The sequence below is a fragment of the Sinohyriopsis cumingii genome, chromosome 12 (assembly GCF_028554795.1).
Source record: "Sinohyriopsis cumingii isolate HCF-2022 chromosome 12, ASM2855479v2, whole genome shotgun sequence".
Lineage (NCBI taxonomy): Eukaryota > Metazoa > Mollusca > Bivalvia > Unionida > Unionidae > Sinohyriopsis > Sinohyriopsis cumingii.
Genome location: NC_142972.1, coordinates 5,556,057 through 5,578,433, shown reverse-complemented (window position 1 = coordinate 5,578,433; position 22,377 = coordinate 5,556,057). Strand labels below are relative to the sequence as shown.

The 22,377-nt window shown below is 33.7% G+C and overlaps 1 protein-coding gene and 2 long non-coding RNA genes across 8 annotated transcripts in view; all 3 read right to left on the bottom strand.

Annotated features, from left to right (window-relative positions):
• Positions 1-613: 613 nt before the first annotated feature.
• LOC149785944 (uncharacterized) lies at positions 614-1,528 on the bottom strand. The gene is made up of 2 exons (XR_016424844.1): positions 1,483-1,528; positions 614-825 (listed from the first exon to the last, which is right to left on the bottom strand). It is a non-coding gene; the product is annotated as an uncharacterized LOC149785944 (long non-coding RNA).
• A 1,178-nt stretch (positions 1,529-2,706) lies between these two features.
• LOC149785943 (uncharacterized) lies at positions 2,707-5,086 on the bottom strand. 3 transcript variants are annotated; one of them, XR_016424842.1, is made up of 3 exons: positions 3,298-5,086; positions 3,019-3,178; positions 2,707-2,977 (listed from the first exon to the last, which is right to left on the bottom strand). It is a non-coding gene; the product is annotated as an uncharacterized LOC149785943 (long non-coding RNA). The 3 variants fall into 3 exon arrangements; XR_016424841.1 differs by having other exon boundaries at positions 3,019-5,086; XR_016424843.1 differs by having other exon boundaries at positions 2,707-2,898; positions 3,019-5,086.
• Positions 5,087-7,835: 2,749 nt separating this feature from the next.
• The window catches only part of LOC149785942 (uncharacterized), a 39,542-nt gene continuing 25,000 nt past the window's right edge, over positions 7,836-22,377 (bottom strand). Inside the window, exons 5-7 of one of the 4 annotated variants that reach the window (XM_089976191.1) lie at positions 17,806-17,907; positions 12,380-12,619; positions 9,635-9,773 (exon numbers count right to left, since the gene is read on the bottom strand). In XM_089976191.1, coding sequence (XP_089832317.1) covers positions 12,428-12,619; positions 17,806-17,907 — 294 coding nt within the window. In that variant the 3' untranslated portion in view covers positions 9,635-9,773; positions 12,380-12,427. Of the gene's footprint in view, positions 9,774-10,649; positions 12,620-17,794; positions 17,908-22,377 lie in introns of those variants that run through there. The other 3 variants (XM_089976193.1, XM_089976192.1, XM_089976190.1) reach the window with 3 other exon arrangements.

The following is a 22,377-nucleotide window of genomic DNA, read 5'->3' as shown; positions in this document are numbered from 1 at the left end:
CTAAGGGAAGCAAGAAAATTTGAATCTTTAGCAGTCAGCTAAGGGAAGCAAGAAAATTTGAATCTTTAGCAGTCGGCTAAGGGAAGCAAGAAAATTTGAATCTTTAGCAGTCAGCTAAGGGAAGCAAGAAAATTTGAATCTTTAGCAGTCAGCTAAGGGAAGCAAGAAAATTTGAATCTTTAGCAGTCAGCTAAGGGAAGCAAGAAAATTTGAATCTTAATGCATGCAGTTATTTAACACAGGTTTATAATTACAATAATTCAGTTTACAGGACAATGAGGCCGTCAAACATGGACTTAATTCATGTGAGATTTAAAGCAGCTTTGATTCTATGATTGAACCCATTTTTTTTAAATGCATCATAATCTTTGAAAAATGATTCAACAGGTAACAACTTAATGGTAAATAGCTGCAAACATACTGGACCCAAGTCAAAGTGTGCAGGACTCTCTGTATGTAATTTTGTCCATCTGTCTGTCTGTCTGTCCATTGGATTTTAAATTTGGTGATTCAGATCATAGACAAATTCCATCAATAATAATAATAATCATGAATGAAAACAATTTGCACCAGAATCAAGAAAATGGAAGAATCTGAGTAGGTAACTAAACTGTTGTACAGAGACAAATCAGCATTTTATTAAGATGGGGTGTTTCCCAGTACACAGTTTATCATGCACGTAATGATGTCAACAAATCAGCAATGAAGTTAGCATGGCACAGTACACAGCCATCCCATAATTAATTAAAGGGGTACAAAGCAAAGGGTAGAGAGCATGTACTCTCACTAATTGTAGCTACAAGACTATGGTGCCCAACCTAAAACCTGGTTTATGTATAAAATTGAGCATGTACTCTCACTAATTGTAGCTACAAGACTATGATGCCCAACCTAAAACCTGGTTTATGTATAAAATTGAGCATGTACTCTCACTAATTGTTGCTACAAGACTATGATGCCCAACCTAAAACCTGGTTTATTTATAAAATTGAGCATGTACTCTCACTAATTGTAGCTACAAGACTATGATGCCCAACCTAAAACCTGGTTTATTTATAAAATTGAGCATGTACTCTCACTAATTGTAGCTACAAGACTATGATGCCCAACCTAAAACCTGGTTTATGTATAAAATTGAGCATGTACTCTCACTAATTGTAGCTACAAGACTATGATGCCCAACCTAAAACCTGGTTTATTTATAAAATTGAGCATGTACTCTCACTAATTGTAGCTACAAGACTATGATGCCCAACCTAAAACCTGGTTTATTTATAAAATTGAGCATGTACTCTCACTAATTGTAGCTACAAGACTATGATGCCCAACCTAAAACCTGGTTTATGTATAAAATTGAGCATGTACTCTCACTAATTGTAGCTACAAGACTAGGGTGCCCAACCTAAAACCTGGTTTATTTATAAAATTGAGCATGTACTCTCACTAATTGTAGCTACAAGACTATGATGCCCAACCTAAAACCTGGTTTATTTATAAAATTGAGCAAGTACTCTAATTGTTGCTACAAGTCTATGGTGCCCAACCTAAAACCTGGTTTATTTATAAAATTGAGCAAGTACTCTAATTGTTGCTACAAGACTAAGCTAAGTAACAGAAAGAAGCAATATCAACAAGTTTTGTAAAATTTAACCAATAAGTTGTATATCAAAATTATAAATGAAGATGTGAAAGGAACATTATTATTATGAAGTGAATCCAAAAATAATCCTGAAAGAGTTATATAAAAGTCACAAAAAAATAAAAATTCCATATAAATTTAAAAATTGGAAATGTACTAGTTGTCCAAGAATCATGATGTCAAAATGACCTTGTCCAGAACTCCTTTGAATAATTCATAACAGTTCCAAAAAAATAGTATAGTCCAAATGAGCACTTTCTATTTCCACTGAATAATCCAAACAAATATTTTTCTTCTTAGATAATATCTAAGTACAACATAAAACATGTCTGCAAACTTGATGCTTTGACAGGAACACAAGAAATAAGAATGACTACAAAATAGAAATGAATCTCTTTGCTCAAAACTTCTTATATGACTATATTTCACAACATACCCCCACATAAAAGATCATACTACTCAATAAATGTTTCAAAATAACTATTCATGTGACCTTGTGCTTCCAATGGGAAATTACTTAATTCTTCTAGAACAGTTCAAAACCCCATCAGCCAATGTGAAATTAACCCAGTTGTCAATAAATCTGATTATGAAGATTATTATTAGTAATTGTCAACACATACAATAGTATTTATTTATACATCCTATGTAATCTTGTGCTCATAAATTTTCCCAAGTCACATATGCATGATCTAACTAAAGATAATAAATACAATTTACAGTCATGAATAAAAATTACAAAAATTAGATAAAATCATGTACCAGGAGTTTAAAACATATAGATATAAAAAACACCAATTAAATAAGACAATTATCTGAACACAGTACATGTTAAATTTAGAGAAAGTGATGTCCCTTTATCAAACTCTTCATAACACTGAATGTAAATACTACTACCTTCAGAAAACAACACAGGTTTCCTGCCCAATGATCTGTATGGATTCTTGTTGGTGTGACCATCGTATGAAATTATTAGATGCTGCAAAGAACACATCCATAATATTCATTACAAACTGGGAAAGAATGCAGCTTTAATCAGATTTGGCTTTACATCAACAAGATCTTGACAAGTTCTCAAACATGTTTTATTTTCTGGCATCATTTAGTAAAGATTTGGCTCCTGCTTGTAACCAATCTTTTATCAGCAAAGTAACTCCATTTCCTAGTCCTCAGTGACCTAACATGAACGTTCAAGTTGGTTCTATATAGTCCTCAGTGACCTAACTTTAAAAAGTCTGTTCTATGTAGCCCTCAGTGACCTTACTTTAACAAAATTAGTTCTGTGTAGTTATCAGTGACCTAACTTTAAAAAGTCTGTTCTATGTAGCCCTCAGTGACCTTACTTTTAACAAAATGAGTTCTATGTAGCCCTCAGTGACCTTACTTTAACAAAATTAGTTCTATGTAGTTATCAGTGACTTAACTTTAACAAAATGAGTTCTATGCAATCATCAGTGACCTTACCTTTCCAAAATGAGTTCTATGCAGTCCTCGGCAACCTTACTTTAACAAAATTAGTTCTGTGCAGTCCTCAGTGACCTTACTTCTAACAAAATGAGTTCTATGCAGTCCTCAGTGACCTTTTAACAAAATGAGTTCTATGCAGTTCTCAGTGACCTTACTTTTAACAAAATGAGTTCTGTGCAGTCCTCAGTGACCTTACTTTTAACAAAATGAGTTCTATGCAGTCCTCAGTGACCTTACTTTTAACAAAATGAGTTCTATGCAGTCCTCAGTGACCTTACTTCAACAAAATGAGTTCTATGCAGTCCTCAGTGACCTTACTTCTAACAAAATGAGTTCTATGCAGTCCTCAGTAACCACACCTTACCAAAATGAGTTCTATGCAGTTCTCAGTGACCTTACTTCAACAAAATGAGTTCTGTGCAGTCCTCAGTGACCTTACTTTTAAGAAAATGAGTTCTATGCAGTCCTCAGTGACCTTACTTTTAACAAACTGAGTTCTATGCAGTCCTCAGTAACCATACCTTACCAAAATGAGTTCTATGCAGTTCTCAGTGACCTTACTTCAACAAAATGAATTCTATGCAGTCCTCAGTGACCTTACTTAAAAAACGAAATGAGTTATGTGCAGTCCTCAGTGACCTTACTTTTAACAAAATGAGTTCTGTGCAGTCCTCATTAACCATACCTTACCAAAATGAGTTCTATGCAGTCCTCAGTGACCTTACTTTTAACAAAATGAGTTCTATGCAGTCCTCAGTGGCCTTACTTTTAACAAAATGAGTTCTATGCAGTCCTCAGTAACCATAACTTACCAAAATGAGTTCTATGCAGTCCTCAGTGACATTACTTTAAAAAGTCAGGTTCTATATAGTTATCAGTGACATAAGTTTAACAAGTTGGGTTTTATGCAGTGACAATGCTTTTGCTAACAGCTCTGGATTATTTCTTGTTTGTTCTCAATTAATTTTTTATAACAAAGCAAGTCATTCAAAGACAAATGAAAATAGAAATTTTATTAAAATTTTTACTGACAGAAAATTTTTACATCAATAAATGAAGATTGACCTTTTTATATAAAAAATCAAATTTTAAAATGGTTTTTATTTCAATATGACAATGTCTCTAAGATGTTTAAAAGTCTTTTGTTCTAGACATCATGAAACAATCACACTAAACCTTGTGGATGTTTAAAACAATCACACTAAACTTGGTGGACATTTAAAACAATCACACTAAACCTTGTGGATGTTTAAACAATCACACTAAACCTGGTGGATTTTTAAAACAATCACACTAAACCTGGTGGATTTTTAAAATAATCACACTAAACCCGGTGGATGTTTAAAATTCGATAAAATATGGACAACATACCTACACAGTGGAAAATCCTTTAAACCTAAATTTGACAAAGACAAGCACTATAAATGGTAGATTATGCACCTGCCCCATGTTTAACTGTCCTGCATGGAAACAAAGTATGGCTGACTCATAGGTCATATGGGTCATAGTGACTTTGACCTCCAAGCCATGTTAATCCAAAGTCTGTAGCAAGATATTTCCTTTCCACATTAACAAGCACTCTGTAATGTTTAGCACCAGTATGTGGTGTGTAATTTTACAGAAACTGTTTCACTTTGATTATTTCAATACAAACTTGACCTACCAGTATGTGGTGTGTTATTTTACAGAAACTTTTTCACTTTATTTCAATACAAACATGACTTACCAGTATGTGGTGTGTAATTTTACAGAAACCTTTACACTTTGATTATTTCAATACAAACTTGACCTACCAGTATGTGGTGTGTAATTTTACAGAAACTGTTTCACTTTGATTATTTCAATACAAACTTGACCTTGGTCCTTTTAACCCCCAAATCAATAGATTTCTTCCTTCCCCTATGTAAAATTCCATCTATTAGGAGTATGTGGTCTAAAACAGTTAATGTGTAGAAACCTTTGTTTTCTTATTTGACTTACCATGAGGAGGCCCCGAGTGGCTGAGTGGTCTAAAGCGCTCTCCGTTACGGATCACTGCCATCTCACCTCTGTCTGCGTAGGTTCGAGTCTCGGATTCAGCCAATGTGGGTATGTGAGAAAGCTTGCCAGTAGCTTTTCGTGGGTCGGTGGTTCTTTCCGGGGTTTTCCCGGGTTCTTCCTCCACCATTAATACTGGCCACCATGTATAGCCTATCGTGTGCTGAAAAATGGCGTTAAACCCTACAACAACAACAACAACAACTTACCATGACCTTGACCTAAGACCTTCTGGATCCCCAACTATTGATGTTTTTCGTGCTCCCCCCCCCCCAGTACAAGCCATCCACTAAGTTTGTTCAAGGTATGTGATCTTAACCTAAGTTTTTGTTTGAAGCAATTTGTCTTCTTTGAGGCACTTTGATATTGATCTCTGACCTTTTGACTCCCAAATTAATAGGCACAAAAGTTTCAATAACTCTTCAAATTTCAGTTTTCTAAATGGTGATGCTAAACTTTGATTGAACAAAATGCCCATGGTGGCTTAAGTCATCCACCTGGCTGACATACGCCCCTAAACAAATGCCAGAGCATATGATGAAAAAAACTGAGTCTGTGGGATGCTTTCAGAAAACGTTTCTTCCAATGCTGTTGATGTTATGAAAACAACTGTTTTAATGTGCATCTATTTTCTGTATATTTATTTGTATTTTGATTGCACATCAGCATCATTTGAACAACAATTAAAAGTCTTTATACCAGAATGCAATCTGTCAAAGTCGGTCCAATTATGTTGAATGTTTTTCTTCAGATTAAGCCGTTTATTGCTTTCTATTTTCTGCAATGGCATGTGGATAGGCATCAACTATATGAATTTTGAGCCCTTTACGCCAAGATGCCTTTTGTCAAATTTGGTAAAGTTCTGTTGAATACAATTTGTGAAGATGTCATTAAAAGTTTACATTTTTAGTAACTCCAGACATAATTCATTGCAGATTGGCATAATTTATACAAATCTGACTGCCTTTAATGGCAGACTGGCATCATTTGCACAAATCTGAATGCCCTTCATTGCAGATCTGCATCATTTGTACAAATCTGAATGTCTTTAATTGCAGGCTGGCATCATTTGTACAAATCTGAATGCCCTTCACTGCAGGCTGGCATCATTTGTATAAATCTGAATGCCCTTCATTGCAGATTGGCACCATTTGTACAAATCTGAATGCCCTTCACTGCAAGCTGGCATCATTTGTATAAATCTGAATGCCCTTCACTGCAGGCTGGCATCATTTGTACAAATCTGAATGCCCTTCATTGCAGGCTGGCATCATTTATATAAATCTGAATGCCCTTCATTGCAGGCTGGGATCATTTGTATAAATCTGAATGCCCTTCACTGCAGGCTGGCATCATTTGTACAAATCTGAATGCCCTTCATTGCAGGCTGGCATCATTTATATAAATTTGAATGCCCTTCATTGCAGGCTGGGATCATTTGTTTAAGTCTGAATGCCCTTCATTGCAGGCTGGCATCATTTATATAAATCCGAATGCCCTTCATTGCAGGCTGGGATCATTTGTATAAATCTGAATGCCCTTCACTGCAGATTTGCATCATTTGTATAAATCTGGATGCCCTTCACTGCAGGCTGGCATCATTTGTACAAATCGGAATGCCCTACATTGCAGGTTGGGATCATTTGTATAAATCTGAATGCCTCAAATTCTGCTGAACTGCATTTATGAAGAAATTGTTTTTTTAAAGGTATTTCTATTTTTAGCAATGGTGGCTAATGGCAGATCAGCATAATTTTTAGAATTTGAAAGCTCTGTAAGTCCAGATGTTTGCTGCCATTTGTTTCTATAGAAACATTTAACATAGTAAATCTTGTGGGATGATGCACCAGAGATGCTGGACACAGAGCCATACTATAACCTCACTTGGCAGCCATTTGAGTTAAAAATTACATGTAATAAGGGTGTCTCTATCAAAGAAACACTTGTGCAATGTGGTTAAAATTTCTTGTCTACTTTGTACTATTTACAGTGATCCCTCTTTATAATTATGTTCAATGGAGTCCCAAAATTGTACAGGCTGTGAATAGGCAAGGTTATCTTATATGGAGATATTTTGTATGCAAAATCACACCATGGAATGATATCTTTAAGGGTTCTGCAGAACCGAGTGTCTCTCCTAAGTCTATATGCTTGTCATATACCCCTGTATCTTCCACAAACTTTCACACAAAACTTCAATGTTGTTGACCAAGATGCAACAGAAAGGAACTCCTTGCATATCAGTGTACACAGTTCAAATATTAATATCTAAGTTTCAGTTGAATACATTAACTGATGTTGAAAATGTGTCACTTCAAAACTCTAAGGCCAAGGTACCATACTGTCGAGGGTAACAATTCTAAGGCCAGGGTACCATACTGTTGACGGTAACAATTTTAAGGCCAGGTACCATACTGTTGAGGGTAACAATTCTAAGGCCAGGGTACCATACTGTTGAGGGTAACAATGCCAAAATAATGGGATCCAAAATCGTATCCTTGCTGTACATGGGACAACTCTATATACAGGTATTTTAAAGTCGAGGACTGCTGTACCAGAATATTATCTACATACAAACAGTAGATTCCTTGCCCTTCTCCACCAATAAAAAATCACTAACAACTCTCCTATGCACTGACAGTCATTGGAAGAAGGGGAGGGGGGGGAAACAATACGGAAAATTATAAGAAACTTGTTAATTTACATGATTTACTGGAGACTGAAAATGGAAGTCTTAATTTAAAAATACCTGTACTAGTACCTTGTATCACAAGTTACAACTAAAATTAAAACAACAATGACACATTTTCTACCATGACCCTAAATTACAATTGAAATTAAAATGTCAGTGACACATTTTCTACCATGACCCTAAATTACAGTTGAAATTAAAATGTCAATGGCACATTTTCTACCATGACCCTAAATTACAGTTGAAATTAAAATGTCAATGACACATTTTCTAACCAAGACCCTAAATTACAGTTGAAATTAAATGTCAACGACACATTTTCTAACCAAGACCCTAAATTACAGTTGAAATTAAATGTCAATGACACATTTTCTACCATGACCCTAAATTACAGTTGAAATTAAAATGTCAATGACACATTTTCTAACCAAGACCCTAAATTACAGTTGAAATTAAAATGTCAATGACACATTCTCTAACCAAGAACCTAAATTACAGTTGAAATTAAAATGTCAATGACACATTTTCTACCATGACCCTAAATTACAGTTGAAATTAAAATGTCAATGACACATTTTCTAACCAAGACCCTAAATTACAGTTGAAATTAAATGTCAACGACACATTTTCTAACCAAGACCCTAAATTACAGTTGAAATTAAATGTCAATGACACATTTTCTACCATGACCCTAAATTACAGTTGAAATTAAAATGTCAATGACACATTTTCTAACCAAGACCCTAAATTACAGTTGAAATTAAATGTCAACGACACATTTTCTAACCAAGACCCTAAATTACAGTTGAAATTAAATGTCAATGACACATTTTCTACCATGACCCTAAATTACAGTTGAAATTAAAATGTCAATGACACATTTTCTAACCAAGACCCTAAATTACAGTTGAAATTAAATGTCAACGACACATTTTCTAACCAAGACCCTAAATTACAGTTGAAATTAAAATGTCAATGACACATTCTCTAACCAAGAACCTAAATTACAGTTGAAATTAAAATGTCAATGACACATTTTCTACCATGACCCTAAATTACAGTTGAAATTAAAATGTCAATGACACATTTTCTACCATGACCCTAAATTACAATTGAAATTAAAACATCAATGACACATTTTCTACCATGACCCTAAATTACAACTAAAATTAAAACAACAATGACACATTTTCTACCATGACCCTAAATTACAATTGAAATTAAAATGTCAGTGACACATTTTCTACCATGACCCTAAATTACAGTTGAAATTAAAATGTCAATGGCACATTTTCTACCATGACCCTAAATTACAGTTGAAATTAAAATGTCAATGACACATTCTCTAACCAAGAACCTAAATTACAGTTGAAATTAAAATGTCAATGACACATTTTCTACCATGACCCTAAATTACAGTTGAAATTAAAATGTCAATGACACATTTTCTACCATGACCCTAAATTACAGCTGAAATTAAAATGTCAATGACACATTTTCTAACCAAGACAATGAATCCTTCCTTATGCACTTGCTCATAACTTGCAACATTTTCATTGTTAAAGGTACTAAAATTTGTCACCTATTTTATTTTTTATATTGGTTTTGTCATCAGCTAATTATATTTATGTAAATAATTAATACAAGGAATCAAATGTTATAAAAATTAAATACATAGCTAATTATTTACTTAAAAAATCAACCGACCTCACAATCAAATTCTCTCACATTTAGATACTTGATGAACTCCTTAAGTTCAAATTAAAATATCAGTTTCTATAAAAAAATTTAAACTTTCTCCAAGGCATCATTTACGTCTGTTTTGAAATCAGCTTCTTTTCTTTCCTTATCTTTCGTGGCATCTTTTGTCCATTCTGAAGGTACAAATTTGGCTTTGATATCAGTGAACTGACTTTTTCTTCCTTTCTCTGTGCCAAACTGAAAAAAATTGGTATCAATTACAAAACTTGTTAGCAAAACAGCAGGTGTCTGAGCATTTTTTACCAAATTTACCTGTACTCAACGGGTATTGGAACAACATCCAAATCAGCTGTTAAACATTGTCCTGGCAGATCAGTGAAAATTTTCTCAAGATGTACAAATGCAGCCTTACTATGAGCAGTCATATTTGACGGTGGAATTGAATCATTTCTACAAAATTTAAAACATGTCATGCCAGGATGATTCTCTCACATCTGGTCAACCTCTGTTGAGCTGTTTTTAGGATGAAGTTATTCAAGGTTTTTCTATCTTTAGTAATTATGACCAGATTCCATAATGGATCAAATTCAATTATACAAACCTAAAAGTTATAAAAGGCCAGATGCTTGCTACCAAACTGGGCTGGATTTGGTTTTGTGCTTCTTGAAAGTTTAAAATGGCAGATGTTGTGGGATGATGCACCAAAAATGATGGCAGCAGGGCAAAACTCACTTGTCCTTACAGCCATGTGAGCTAAAAATTACATTTAATAAAGGTTTTTCGAACACAGAAATATTTGTGTAATGTGGCAAAATTTCCTGTCTCACTTTTCACAGTGATCCCTCTTCATTATTATGTTCAGAGGAGACCCAAAAGGGGAATGTGTTATAGGCAAGCTATTTTAAATGGAGGTATTTTTTATGCAAAATTACACTCTGGAATGGTAATCACTAACAAAATTACACTCTGGAATGGTAATCACTAACAAAATTACACTCTGGAATGGTAATCACTAACAACTCTCTCACTAATCTGATCCAGACAATGACAGGAAGATTTCGAGAAAATGATCTGGAAAATCACAAAGAAATTGGACAACATTAGCAACAAGACTTTTTCATCATTTACATGATTTATTGAAGATACAAAACAATATGGATTCAAAAATACCTGTACTGGTACACTGTATACCAAATTACAACTGAAATTAAAACATCAATGACACATTTTCTACCATGACCCTAAATTACAATTGAAATTAAAACATCAATGACACATTTTCTACCATGACCCTAAATTACAATTGAAATTAAAACATCAATGACACATTTTCTACCATGACCCTAACTTACAATTGAAATTAAAATGTCAATGACACATTTTCTAACCATGAACCTGAATTACAATTAAAATGAAAACGTCAATGACACATTTTCTAACCATGAACCTGAAATACAATTAAAATTAAAATGTCAATGACACATTTTCTACCAATGAACCTGAATTACAATTAAAATTAAATCATCAATGACACATTTCTACCCATGACCCTAAATTACAATTGAAATTAAAATGTCAATGACACATTTTCTACCAATGAACCTGATCAAATTAAAACATCAAAGACACATTTTCTACCAATGAACCTGATCAAATTAAAACATCAATGACACATTTTCTACCAATGAACCTGATCAAATTAAAACATCAATGACACATTTTCTACCAATGAACCTGAATTACAATTAAAATTAAATCATCAATGACACATTTCTACCCATGACCCTAAATTACAATTGAAATTAAAATGTCAATGACACATTTTCTAACCATGAACCTGAATCCTTCCTCCTGCACTGCTCATAATTTTCAATATTTTACTGGTAAAAGTACACAAAATTTTGAAACATTTTTAAAAGTTTTTTTGCCATTAGCTAATTACATTTAATTAAATAAATATAAATAAATAATTAAACATAAATAAATAATAAAATATAAATACAGTGTGACCCTGATATAACACAGTAATTTGGAGCCATAGAACCTGACTGAGTTATACAATGCACTGTTACAAGCAACCAGGTCAGTTAGCTGAAGAAAATAATGCATGTAACCCCACAGATTTGTGGGCGGGTAGGTAATAAATGTGGGCAGTAAAATATGTGCTTCATTGAAACAGTTACCATCTTAAGTTGATGCACATTAAATGGGAAATACACCTGTAGTGAAAACAGAGGAGGCATATATAATATTTTACTTTATTTAGAGAACCAGGAATTGGTACATATACATGTATACTGTTTATATATACATGTCTCATCTTGTATTATTCATGCACAATCTCTTCCCCAAAATGATAACAAACTTTTTGTTTTTTTTCGTACTTATCAGATTTTTTTTGTGTGCGAGAAAAATACATGTATATAAAATTTGGGAGCCACGCTGCGACCGTGTTATATCCAAATTTGTGTTATAACAGAGCGTGCTATAGTGGGGTCACACGGTAACTGCATAAAAATTAAATATATAGCCAACTAATTAATAAGTTCATTAATTATAGTTAAGTTACCATTGGTGCATGGTGTGATCTTGTTGTGCAGTACAAAAGCAATAGACGTCACAAAGATATTAAAAAGTTACCCTCACATTTATATACCTGATGAACTCCTTAAGTTCAAATTAAAATATCATGAATTTATAAAGGAAATTTTTACAACTTCTCTAAGACATACATTTCAACTGTTTTAAAATTAAAAAAATTCTTTAATTATCTGGGGAGTGAAGGTAGCTTGGTTGATAAAGCATCAGCCCTGTAATTTTAGGGTCATGGGTTTGATACCCACCCAGAGCAACATGGATCAGCTGTTTCAGTATACCCTTAGGAATGTCACTTAGCTCCCATTTTCCTTGGCATGGTATAGCCAGTAATGTGTTGAAACTGCTATTAAGCCCAACAAAATACAAAATAAAAACAAATAAAACTTTCTTTCCTTATCATCTGTTCTGTCTTTTTCCCATTCTAATGGTTCAAATTTGGCTTTGGTATTTTTCCAAAGTTTTGTTCTTCCTTTCTCTGTGCCATACTGAAAAAAAATGGTATAAATTATAAAACTTGTTAACAAAACAGCAGGTGGCTTAACATTTTTGCCATATTTATCTGTATACAATGGGCATTTAAATAACATCCAAATCCGCTATCACACAATGTTTCGGCAGATCAGAGAAAATTTTTGGGTAATGTACAAATGCAGCCTTTCAATCAGCCAGAACATTTTCAGGTAAGATTTGGAGTCAACTGTGTTGGGTATTAGAAGATGTGGGTTGACACTGTTCAAGTAAGGTTTGGAGTTGAGTGTATTAGGTACCAATAGATCTGGGTTGACATTTTAATGGTAAGGTTTGAAGTTGAGTACATTAGGTACTAGCAGATGCAGATTGACATTTTACAGGTAAGGTTTGAAGTTGAGTACATTAGGTACTAGCAGATGTGGGTTAAAGTTTTACAGGTACAATTTGGAGTCAAGTACATTAGGTACTATTAGATCTGGGTTGACTTTTATGGGTAAGATCTGGACTTGAGCATATTAGGTACTAGAATTTACATTATGAATAGCCCATATTTAATGCCCACTTTCCATTTGTCTAATGAAAAGCCCATGCTTAATGCCCACTTCCCATTTGTCTAATGAAAAGCCCATATTTAATTTAATGCCCACTTTCCATTTGTCTAATGAAAACCCCATATTTAATGCCCACTTTCCATTTGTCTAATGAAAAGCCCATGCTTAATGCCCACTTTCCATTTGTCTAATGAATAGCCCATGCTTAATGCCCACTTTCCATTTGTCTAATGAAAATCCCATATTTAATGCCCACTTTCCATTAGTCTGATGAATAGCCCATAATTAATGCCCACTTCCCATTTATCTAATGAACTGCCCAAGATTAATGCCCACTTCCCATTTGTCTAATGAATCGTGCATACATAATGCCCACTTCCCAATTTGTCTAATGAACAGCTCATGCTTAATGCCCACTTCCCATTTGTCTATTGAATAACCCATACTTAATGTGCACTTCCCATTTGTCTACTGAATAGCCCATGCTTAATGCCCACTTCCCATTTGTTTATTGAATAACCCATACTTAATGCCCACTTCCCATTTGTCTACTGAATAGCCCATGCTTAATGCCCACTTCCCATTTGTCTATTGAATAACCCATACTTAATGCCCACTTCCCATTTGTCTACTGAATAGCCCATGCTTAATGTGCACTTCCCATTTGTCAAATGAATAGCCCAGCTTAAAGCTCAGTTCCCATTGTGTACAGAATGTTGGCAGATATTTACCATGGATGTTTGTCTGATAATAAGGGCTATGACAAGTTTATTAGGCCGGTCCCTTAGTCTTATCTTAGAATAAGGTGTAGAAGCAGTATTTTTTGTTGTCTCCTAAAATAATCTCATTAACAATTACTGCCTTTCAAAAGTATAAATTAAGTTTCTTACAAAATTAGACATAAATGCAAGAAAACTTTATTGTCATGTAAGTAGTGTCTATAGTAGTGTCATAGTGTCTATAGCAGTGTCATAGTGTCTATAGCAGTGTCAGTGTCTATAGCAGTGTCATAGTGTCTATAGCAGTGTCATAGTGTCTATAGTAGTGTCATAGTGTCTATAGCAGTGTCATAGTGTCTATAGCAGTGTCAGTGTCTATAGCAGTGTCATAGTGTCTATAGCAGTGTCATAGTGTCTATAGTAGTGTCATAGTGTCTATAGCAGTGTCATAGTGTCTATAGCAGTGTCAGTGTCTATAGCAGTGTCATAGTGTCTATAGTAGTGTCATAGTGTCTATAGCAGTGTCATAGTGTCTATAGCAGTGTCATGTAAGTAAAGTCTATAACAGTGCCATGTAAGTAGTGTTTACTGTTGTGTCATTTAAGTAATTATAGCAGTGTCAAGTAGTAATGTATACAGTAGTGTCATTTAAGTAAAGTCTATCACAGTGGCATGTAACTTGTGTTTATAGCAGTGTCATGTAACTTATATAGCAGTGTCATGTAAGTAATATAGATAATAATAATAATAATAATAATAATGAGGACTTTGTATAGCGCCTAATCTTTAGAAGCTCTAAGCGCTTTACAACATTTGACAACACCTATAACATAAAAACATATATAATGATATAATTACAAAAACAAACACCATGAAATTAGAAAACATGAAAAACATGCTGAAAATATTTAAGGTAGGAAACATTATTTGATCTTTAAGTTTGTTCTTGCAGTCGAAATAAGTGAGCTTTAAGAGCACTCTTGAATGGGATCACTGTGTCTTTGTGTCTAAGTTCAGTGGGCAATTCATTCCGTGTTGCTGGGCCCTGGTATGCAAAAGAACGCTGTCCATATGACTTTGTTTTCATAGTGGGAATAATGAGTATATGATTGTCAGAAGAGGAGCGTAAGTATCTTGCTGGTGTGTACACATCGGTGAGGTCGGATAGGTATGTTGGACTGGAGTCTGTCAGTAAAATGTAGCACAGAGAACAAATTTTGATTCTGGATCGAATGGATAGCCAGTGTAGGGTACAGAGCAGCGGGGAGGTGTGCTCTGATTGTGGTACTCCGAGTATGATCTGAGCAGCTGTGTTTTGAACTTTTTGAAGTTTCTGGAGTAGATATTGAGATGAACCGGACAGAATTGAGCAGTGTCATGTAAGTAGTGTCTACAGCAGTGTCATTTCAGTAATGTCTATAACAGTGTCATGTAAGTCAAGTCTATAGCAGTGTCATTTAAGTAATGTCTATAACAGTGTCATGTAAGTCAAGTCTATAGCAGTGTCATGTAAGTCAAGTCTATAACAGTGTCATGTAAGTCAAGTCTATAGCAGTGTCATTTAAGTAATGTCTATAACAGTGTCATGTAAGTCAAGTCTATAGCAGTGTCATTTAAGTAATGTCTATAACAGTGTCATGTAAGTCAAGTCTATAGCAGTGTCATTTAAGTAATGTCTATAGCAGTGTCATGTAAGTAATGTCAATATCAGTGTAACTGAAGTAGTCTCCATAGCACTGTCAACATTTTAAATACAACTTTAACATGTATATTATTGTATTGTACAGCTTCATCATGTATATTATTGCATTGTACAGCTTCATCATGTATATTATTGCTTATTAAATACAGTCTTATACAGTATTTGCCTTTCAAATACTGCTTTTACTTTCTAGAAAATAGAATTAAATTTTGCAAAAATGGTCTCTCACTGTAAAACTGTTGAAGAGAGGGATGAATGTGTACTGTATTAACAACTAGTTTATGTGCTTACAGTGGTCTGTCACTATATTGCTGTTGAAGAGAGGGATAAATGTGTACTGTATTAACAACTAATTCATGTGACCACAGTGGTCTGTCACTATATTGTTGTTGAAGAGAGGGATAAATGTGTACTGTATTAACAACTAATTTATGTGACCATAGTGGTCTGTCACTATATTGTTGTTGAAGAGAGGGATAAATGTGTACTGTATTAACAACTAATTAATGTGACCATAGTGGTCTGTCACTATATTGTTGTTGAAGAGAGGGATAAATGTGTACTGTATTAACAACTAGTTTATGTGACCATAGTGGTCTGTCACTATATTGTTGTTGAAGAGAGGGATACATGTGTACTGTATTAACAACTAATTTATGTGCTTACAGTGGTCTGTCACTATATTGTTGTTGAAGAGAGGGATAAATGTGTACTGTATTAACAACTAGTTTATGTGCTTACAGTGGTCTGTCACTATATTGCTGCTGAAGAGAGGGATAAATGTGTACTGTATTAACAACTAATTTATGTGACCATAGTGGTCTGTCACTATATTGTTGTTGAAGAGAGGGATAAATGTGTACTGTATTAACAACTAATTTATGTGCTTACAGTGGTCTGTCACTATATTGTTGTTGAAGAGAGGGATAAATGTGTACTGTATTAACAAATAGTTTATGTGCTTACAGTGGTCTGTCACTATATTGTTGTTGAAGAGAGGGATACATGTGTACTGTATTAACAACTAGTTTATGTGCTTACAGTGGTCTGTCACTATATTGTTGTTGAAGAGAGGGATAAATGTGTACTGTATTAACAACTAGTTTATGTGCTTACAGTGGTCTATCACTGTATTGTTGTTGAAGAGAGGGATAAATGTGTACTGTATTAACAACTAGTTTATGTGCTTACAGTGGTCTGTCACTATATTGTTGTTGAAGAGAGGGATAAATGTGTACTGTATTAACAACTAATTTATGTGACCATAGTGGTCTGCCACTATATTGTTGTTGAAGAGAGGGATAAATGTGTACTGTATTAACAACTAGTTTATGTGCTTACAGTGGTCTGTCACTATATTGTTGTTGAAGAGAGGGATAAATGTGTACTGTATTAACAACTAGTTTATGTGCTTACAGTGGTCTGTCACTATATTGTTGTTGAAGAGAGGGATAAATGTGTACTGTATTAACAACTAATTTATGTGACCATAGTGGTCTGTCACTATATTGTTGTTGAAGAGAGGGATAAATGTGTACTGTATTAACAACTAGTTTATGTGCTTACAGTGGTCTGTCACTATATTGTTGTTGAAGAGAGGGATAAATGTGTACTGTATTAACAACTAGTTTATGTGCTTACAGTGGTCTGTCACTATATTGTTGTTGAAGAGAGGGATAAATGTGTACTGTATTAACAACTAATTTATGTGACCATAGTGGTCTGTCACTATATTGTTGTTGAAGAGAGGGATAAATGTGTACTGTATTAACAACTAGTTTATGTGCTTACAGTGGTCTGTCACTATATTGTTGTTGAAGAGAGGGATAAATGTGTACTGTATTAACAACTAGTTTATGTGCTTACAGTGGTCTGTCACTATATTGTTGTTGAAGACAGGGATAAATGTGTACTGTATTAACAACTAATTTATGTGACCATAGTGGTCTGTCACTATATTGTTGTTGAAGAGAGGATAAATGTGTTGTGCATTATAAGCAAGGTTATATTATAAGCAAGGTTATATTATAATAAGGCAGGTTGAATATCACATCTACATTCATTCCCCCAAAATGGACTTCATTTTCCAAAATGGACTCCATTTTATCATACTTGTGTTATACAAATGACCAAGACTCCTCAACCTAAAAATATTTATTTTAAGTCTGAAGAGTTGTCGAATGGAAGTTAAATATTTCATACTTTTTCTCATTGTACCTATAACTGACCTGGACCATGTTCAAGTGATCTATTGATGGTGTTCCCAACCTTTCTGGGTGGATCATTTCTTCATTTATGTTCAGCTCAAATGTCTCATAAGCTCTCAGCATCTACATTAATGGAGAAATATTTTTTAAAATACTGAACATACTACAGCAAACTGGTATAATTTACCAAGAAACAAAGGCTTACATTACACTGATAGATATAATTTACGAAGAAAATAAAGGCCTACATACACTAATATAATTTACCAAGAAAGCAAAGGCTTACATTACACTGACACAATTAATCAGGGCCTCCACTAGTCTTTGCATTTTGCAACAAATTTGAAAAAACATTGAAAATAATGCTATTTTATTCTGACTGGCGAAAGCTGTTGGCAACAAATTTGTATAAGGTAAATATTTAATTTTTCATTGATATAAGCGAATCAGGCCACTTAATAGCTGTATTCACTATCTGTGACAGTCAGTGGATCATGTCAGTAGATGTTGAATAAGATGTTATTCAAACATGATTGCAACTAACTGCAAGCTATGTCAGTTTTGAAAAACAACTAAATGTGATTAGTAGGAAGTAAGGAATGACTGGGGTATATACTCTATTGTTCAACAGGTCAGAAAAAAGATTTGGTGTCATCTGCATGTGTTGTTAATCTCTTTTTATTGCAAACTGCGAGTGTGAGATGCACTTGGGACTGCTTAGTGTTTTAGGAATTATTTACTTAGATAACATGTTTTTCTGGTCTGAACTTAACAGAGTAACACAGGATGCCATTCGTCAACAGTAAAGGACCCAAGTCACTTATATCAATGAAAAATAAAAAATTTACTTTATAAAACAAGTCTGTTTCAAGCACAAAGAATATGGCTAATCTAGCTCTAAAAACCAAAGATTCATAGCCAGCTGCATCTGAGGCAGCTACCAGGTTACTTGTTGCCCCCTATTTCTACTGCAGAATGAGAGAGTGAGTTCAGTTGCCAGAATCTGTCATCAAACACAAACTTAGGAAATTCTATGGGTATATCTACTCTGAAAATTTAATGAGAATTTCTATTGATGGGCCCAGTGTTGAGAATTCTGATTTCAGGAAGGCATTTAAGAAATGGTCTGGAAAAATGAGGCAGATATTGATGAAGTGTCAGTGACATTGTTCATAAAAACTAAGCAGTATTTTGTATTACCAGTTATAAGGGAACATTCTTATTCATTCTTGCTTTTCATATCCTGTTGATTGAACTTCACATGTATATAACGGTATTGTTCTATTTATTAATAACTACTTTTGTGCTTTGAAATGTAATAAAAACATGTAAAGTAAAAACTGTTTTATTTGTCATGTTTATATAGAATAGAAATAGGGCCAATATAATATTATGCATATATTTAAGTCCCTGCATCATGGCATAAAATGGCTCCTTTGGCTGAAAAGTGGTTGCACATTTTTAAATTTGGCAAATTTCATGGCACAAAGAAAAATATTTCAAAGACAGCCCATGATAATTTACCAAGAAAATAAAGGCTTACACTATATAATTTACCAAGAAAATAAAGGCCTACATTGCAATGACACATATAATTTACCAAGAAAATAAATGCTTACATTACACTGATATAATTTACCAAGAAAACAAAGGCTTACATTACACTGATGTAATTTACCAAGAAAGTAAATGCTTAAATTACCCTGATGTAATTTACCAACAAAATAAAAGCTTACAGTACACTGATATAATTAACCAAGAAAACAATGGCTTACAGTACACTGATATAATTAACCATGAAAATAAAGGCTTACAGTACACTGATGTAATTTACCAAGAAACAAAGGCTTACATTACATTGATATAATTTACCAAGAAAATAAATGCTTACATTACACTGATGTAATTTACCAAGAAAGTAAATGCTTAAATTACACTGATGTAATTTACCAACAAAATAAAAGCTTACAGTACACTGATATAATTAACCAAGAAAATAAAGTCTTACAGTACACTGATGTAATTTACCAAGAAAGTAAATGCTTAAATTACCCTGCTGTAATTTACCAACAAAATAAAAGCTTACAGTACACTGATATAATTAACCAAGAAAACAATGGCTTACAGTACACTGATATAATTAACCAAGAAAATAAAGGCTTACAGTACACTGATGTAATTTACCAAGAAAACAAAGGCTTACATTACACTGATATAATTTACCAAGAAAACAAAGGCTTACATTACATTGATATAATTTACCAAGAAAACAAAGGCTTACATTACACTGATATAATTTACGAAGACAACAAAGGCTTACATTACATTGATATAATTTACCAAGACAACAAAGGCTTACATTACATTGATATAATTTACCAAGAAAACAAAGGCTTACATTACATTGATATAATTTACCAAGAAAATAAAGGTTTACTGAAGTACAAGTAATATGAATTTAATGTTAGCATTAAAATTGTCATGGTTCATTATATGACTTCCATATGACTGAAAATCACTACATAAGATGATAAAGTTACTGCCCATCTCCAATAATGCTTGTGATATTTATTTAACATGAATAATCTAGAGCAATAGTATGTAAACAAAATCATTTTATCTCCTTAATAACAACACTATGTATTATGCAGACAGTATAAGGAAAAACATTTCTGAGGACTTAGACTTATAAACAAATTTTCTTAATTGCTGTAACAAATTAGGAAATTAGGACTGCAAATATTATATTTACTACTGCACTGTATTCATGAGGAGATACCCACTCCCATTCTTAATGATATGCCTAACCCCATTTTTACAAAATGTTGATAACAAATTTTTAAGGATATCATTGTCTGATAATAAAAACCATCATACCAAGCTACAGGCAAATTCCACTATAATCTCTTTACCAGTGGCTGCTTGCATTTTGCATGAAAATTCAAAACCAAACTAATACATCATCAACAAACCAATGAAATCAGCTCTTAATAAATGAACAAACCAATGAAATCAGCCCTTATAATTCAGCAAACCAATGAAATCAGTTTTCTTACACATTAACAGACCAATGAATTCTGCTCTTATACATCAACAGATCAAAGAGATGTAACTGATTATCAATCAATAAATGAATGTGCTTGGAAGAAACAAGGAAATTTTATTGTAGGCAATGATGGGTGACAAGAGTGCAAAGTGAACTGTCACCTGTCGCTTGTGATGATAAACAAAACCCTACATTTTTTACAAATCTATCCCTTTGTCTTAAGAGAAATACTGTACAAGAGAGAAAAATATTCTGGAAATAAGCATCGCTCAAAATCTTAAACTTTGATTGTTTACCATTTACTTATTTCATTGTCCTATCATGTTTATCAGTGTGTTACATGTAACTGAAAACCGCATGCATATCAGGGTATCCAATAGAAATCCTAATTAGAATGACAAATGTGGACCTGACCTCATTATATCATGGTAGAGCTCTTTTCACTGCACATGCATGTACATATACAGTATGACCTTTAGTGAAACTGCATGTATACAAAAAAAATCTAATGGCAAATGTTCTCTATTATAAAGTAACAAATGTACAATTTTATGGAAAAGCATGTTCAAATGAACCTTCAGAACCCCCAATGGACATCCACTGTGATAGATGAAAGAACACTGAAATTCTTTACAGGTGAAACAAAAATGTCTCTATACTAGTCCAAACTAGAGCTATTAGTGATAGATTCGTCGCAAAAGGCCCCAGTTGCTACAATTTGAAATGGACTGAGGCAGATGCTCTAACCACTAGGTCACCAGAGCGGTACTCCAGCCAATTGACATTAAATTGTAGAATATATCATCTATGATATTGTGTGGCCAACCAACTGACATGAAACTGTGGAATATATCATGTATGATATTGTGGGGCCAACCAATTGACATGAAATTGTGGAATATATAATGTATGATATTGTGGGGCCAACCAATTGACATGAAATTGTGGAATATATCATCTGTGATATTGTGGGGCCAACCAATTAAGTAAATAAATTCAACATGTTTATGCAGTTGAAGCCAAGGTCTGGAGGATGGACAAAGCAGACAACATAACTCTTGCAAATAAAGTCTTGAAATGCTGGTAACCAAACTCTTCAAGGTCCCATCAGCACAAAGCTGCAAGTCAAATTTATTTGAAATCCATCAAACTCTTTGTAAAGTTATGCTGTGGACACTCAAGTCAGAAAGAGAGACAACTAGAGAACATAACTGCTGTAAATAATGACTTAGAAGACTAAAATCAAACCCTTTTAAGGTCTCATCAATACAAAGGTACATACCAAATTTAGTTAAAATCTAAAGATTTCCTGTAATGTTATCTTGAAGTACCAAAATGTGGCTGGATACAAAGTTACATGCCAAATTTGGTTACAATCCAATGATTCCCAGTCAAGTTATCTTGAAGAAGTACCAAATGTGGCAGGATAGAAAGTTACATACCAAATTTGGTTAAATTTAAGTGATTCCCAGCAATGTTATCCTTAAGTACCAAAATGTGGCTAGATACAAAGGTACATACCAAATCTGGTTAAAATCTAATGATTT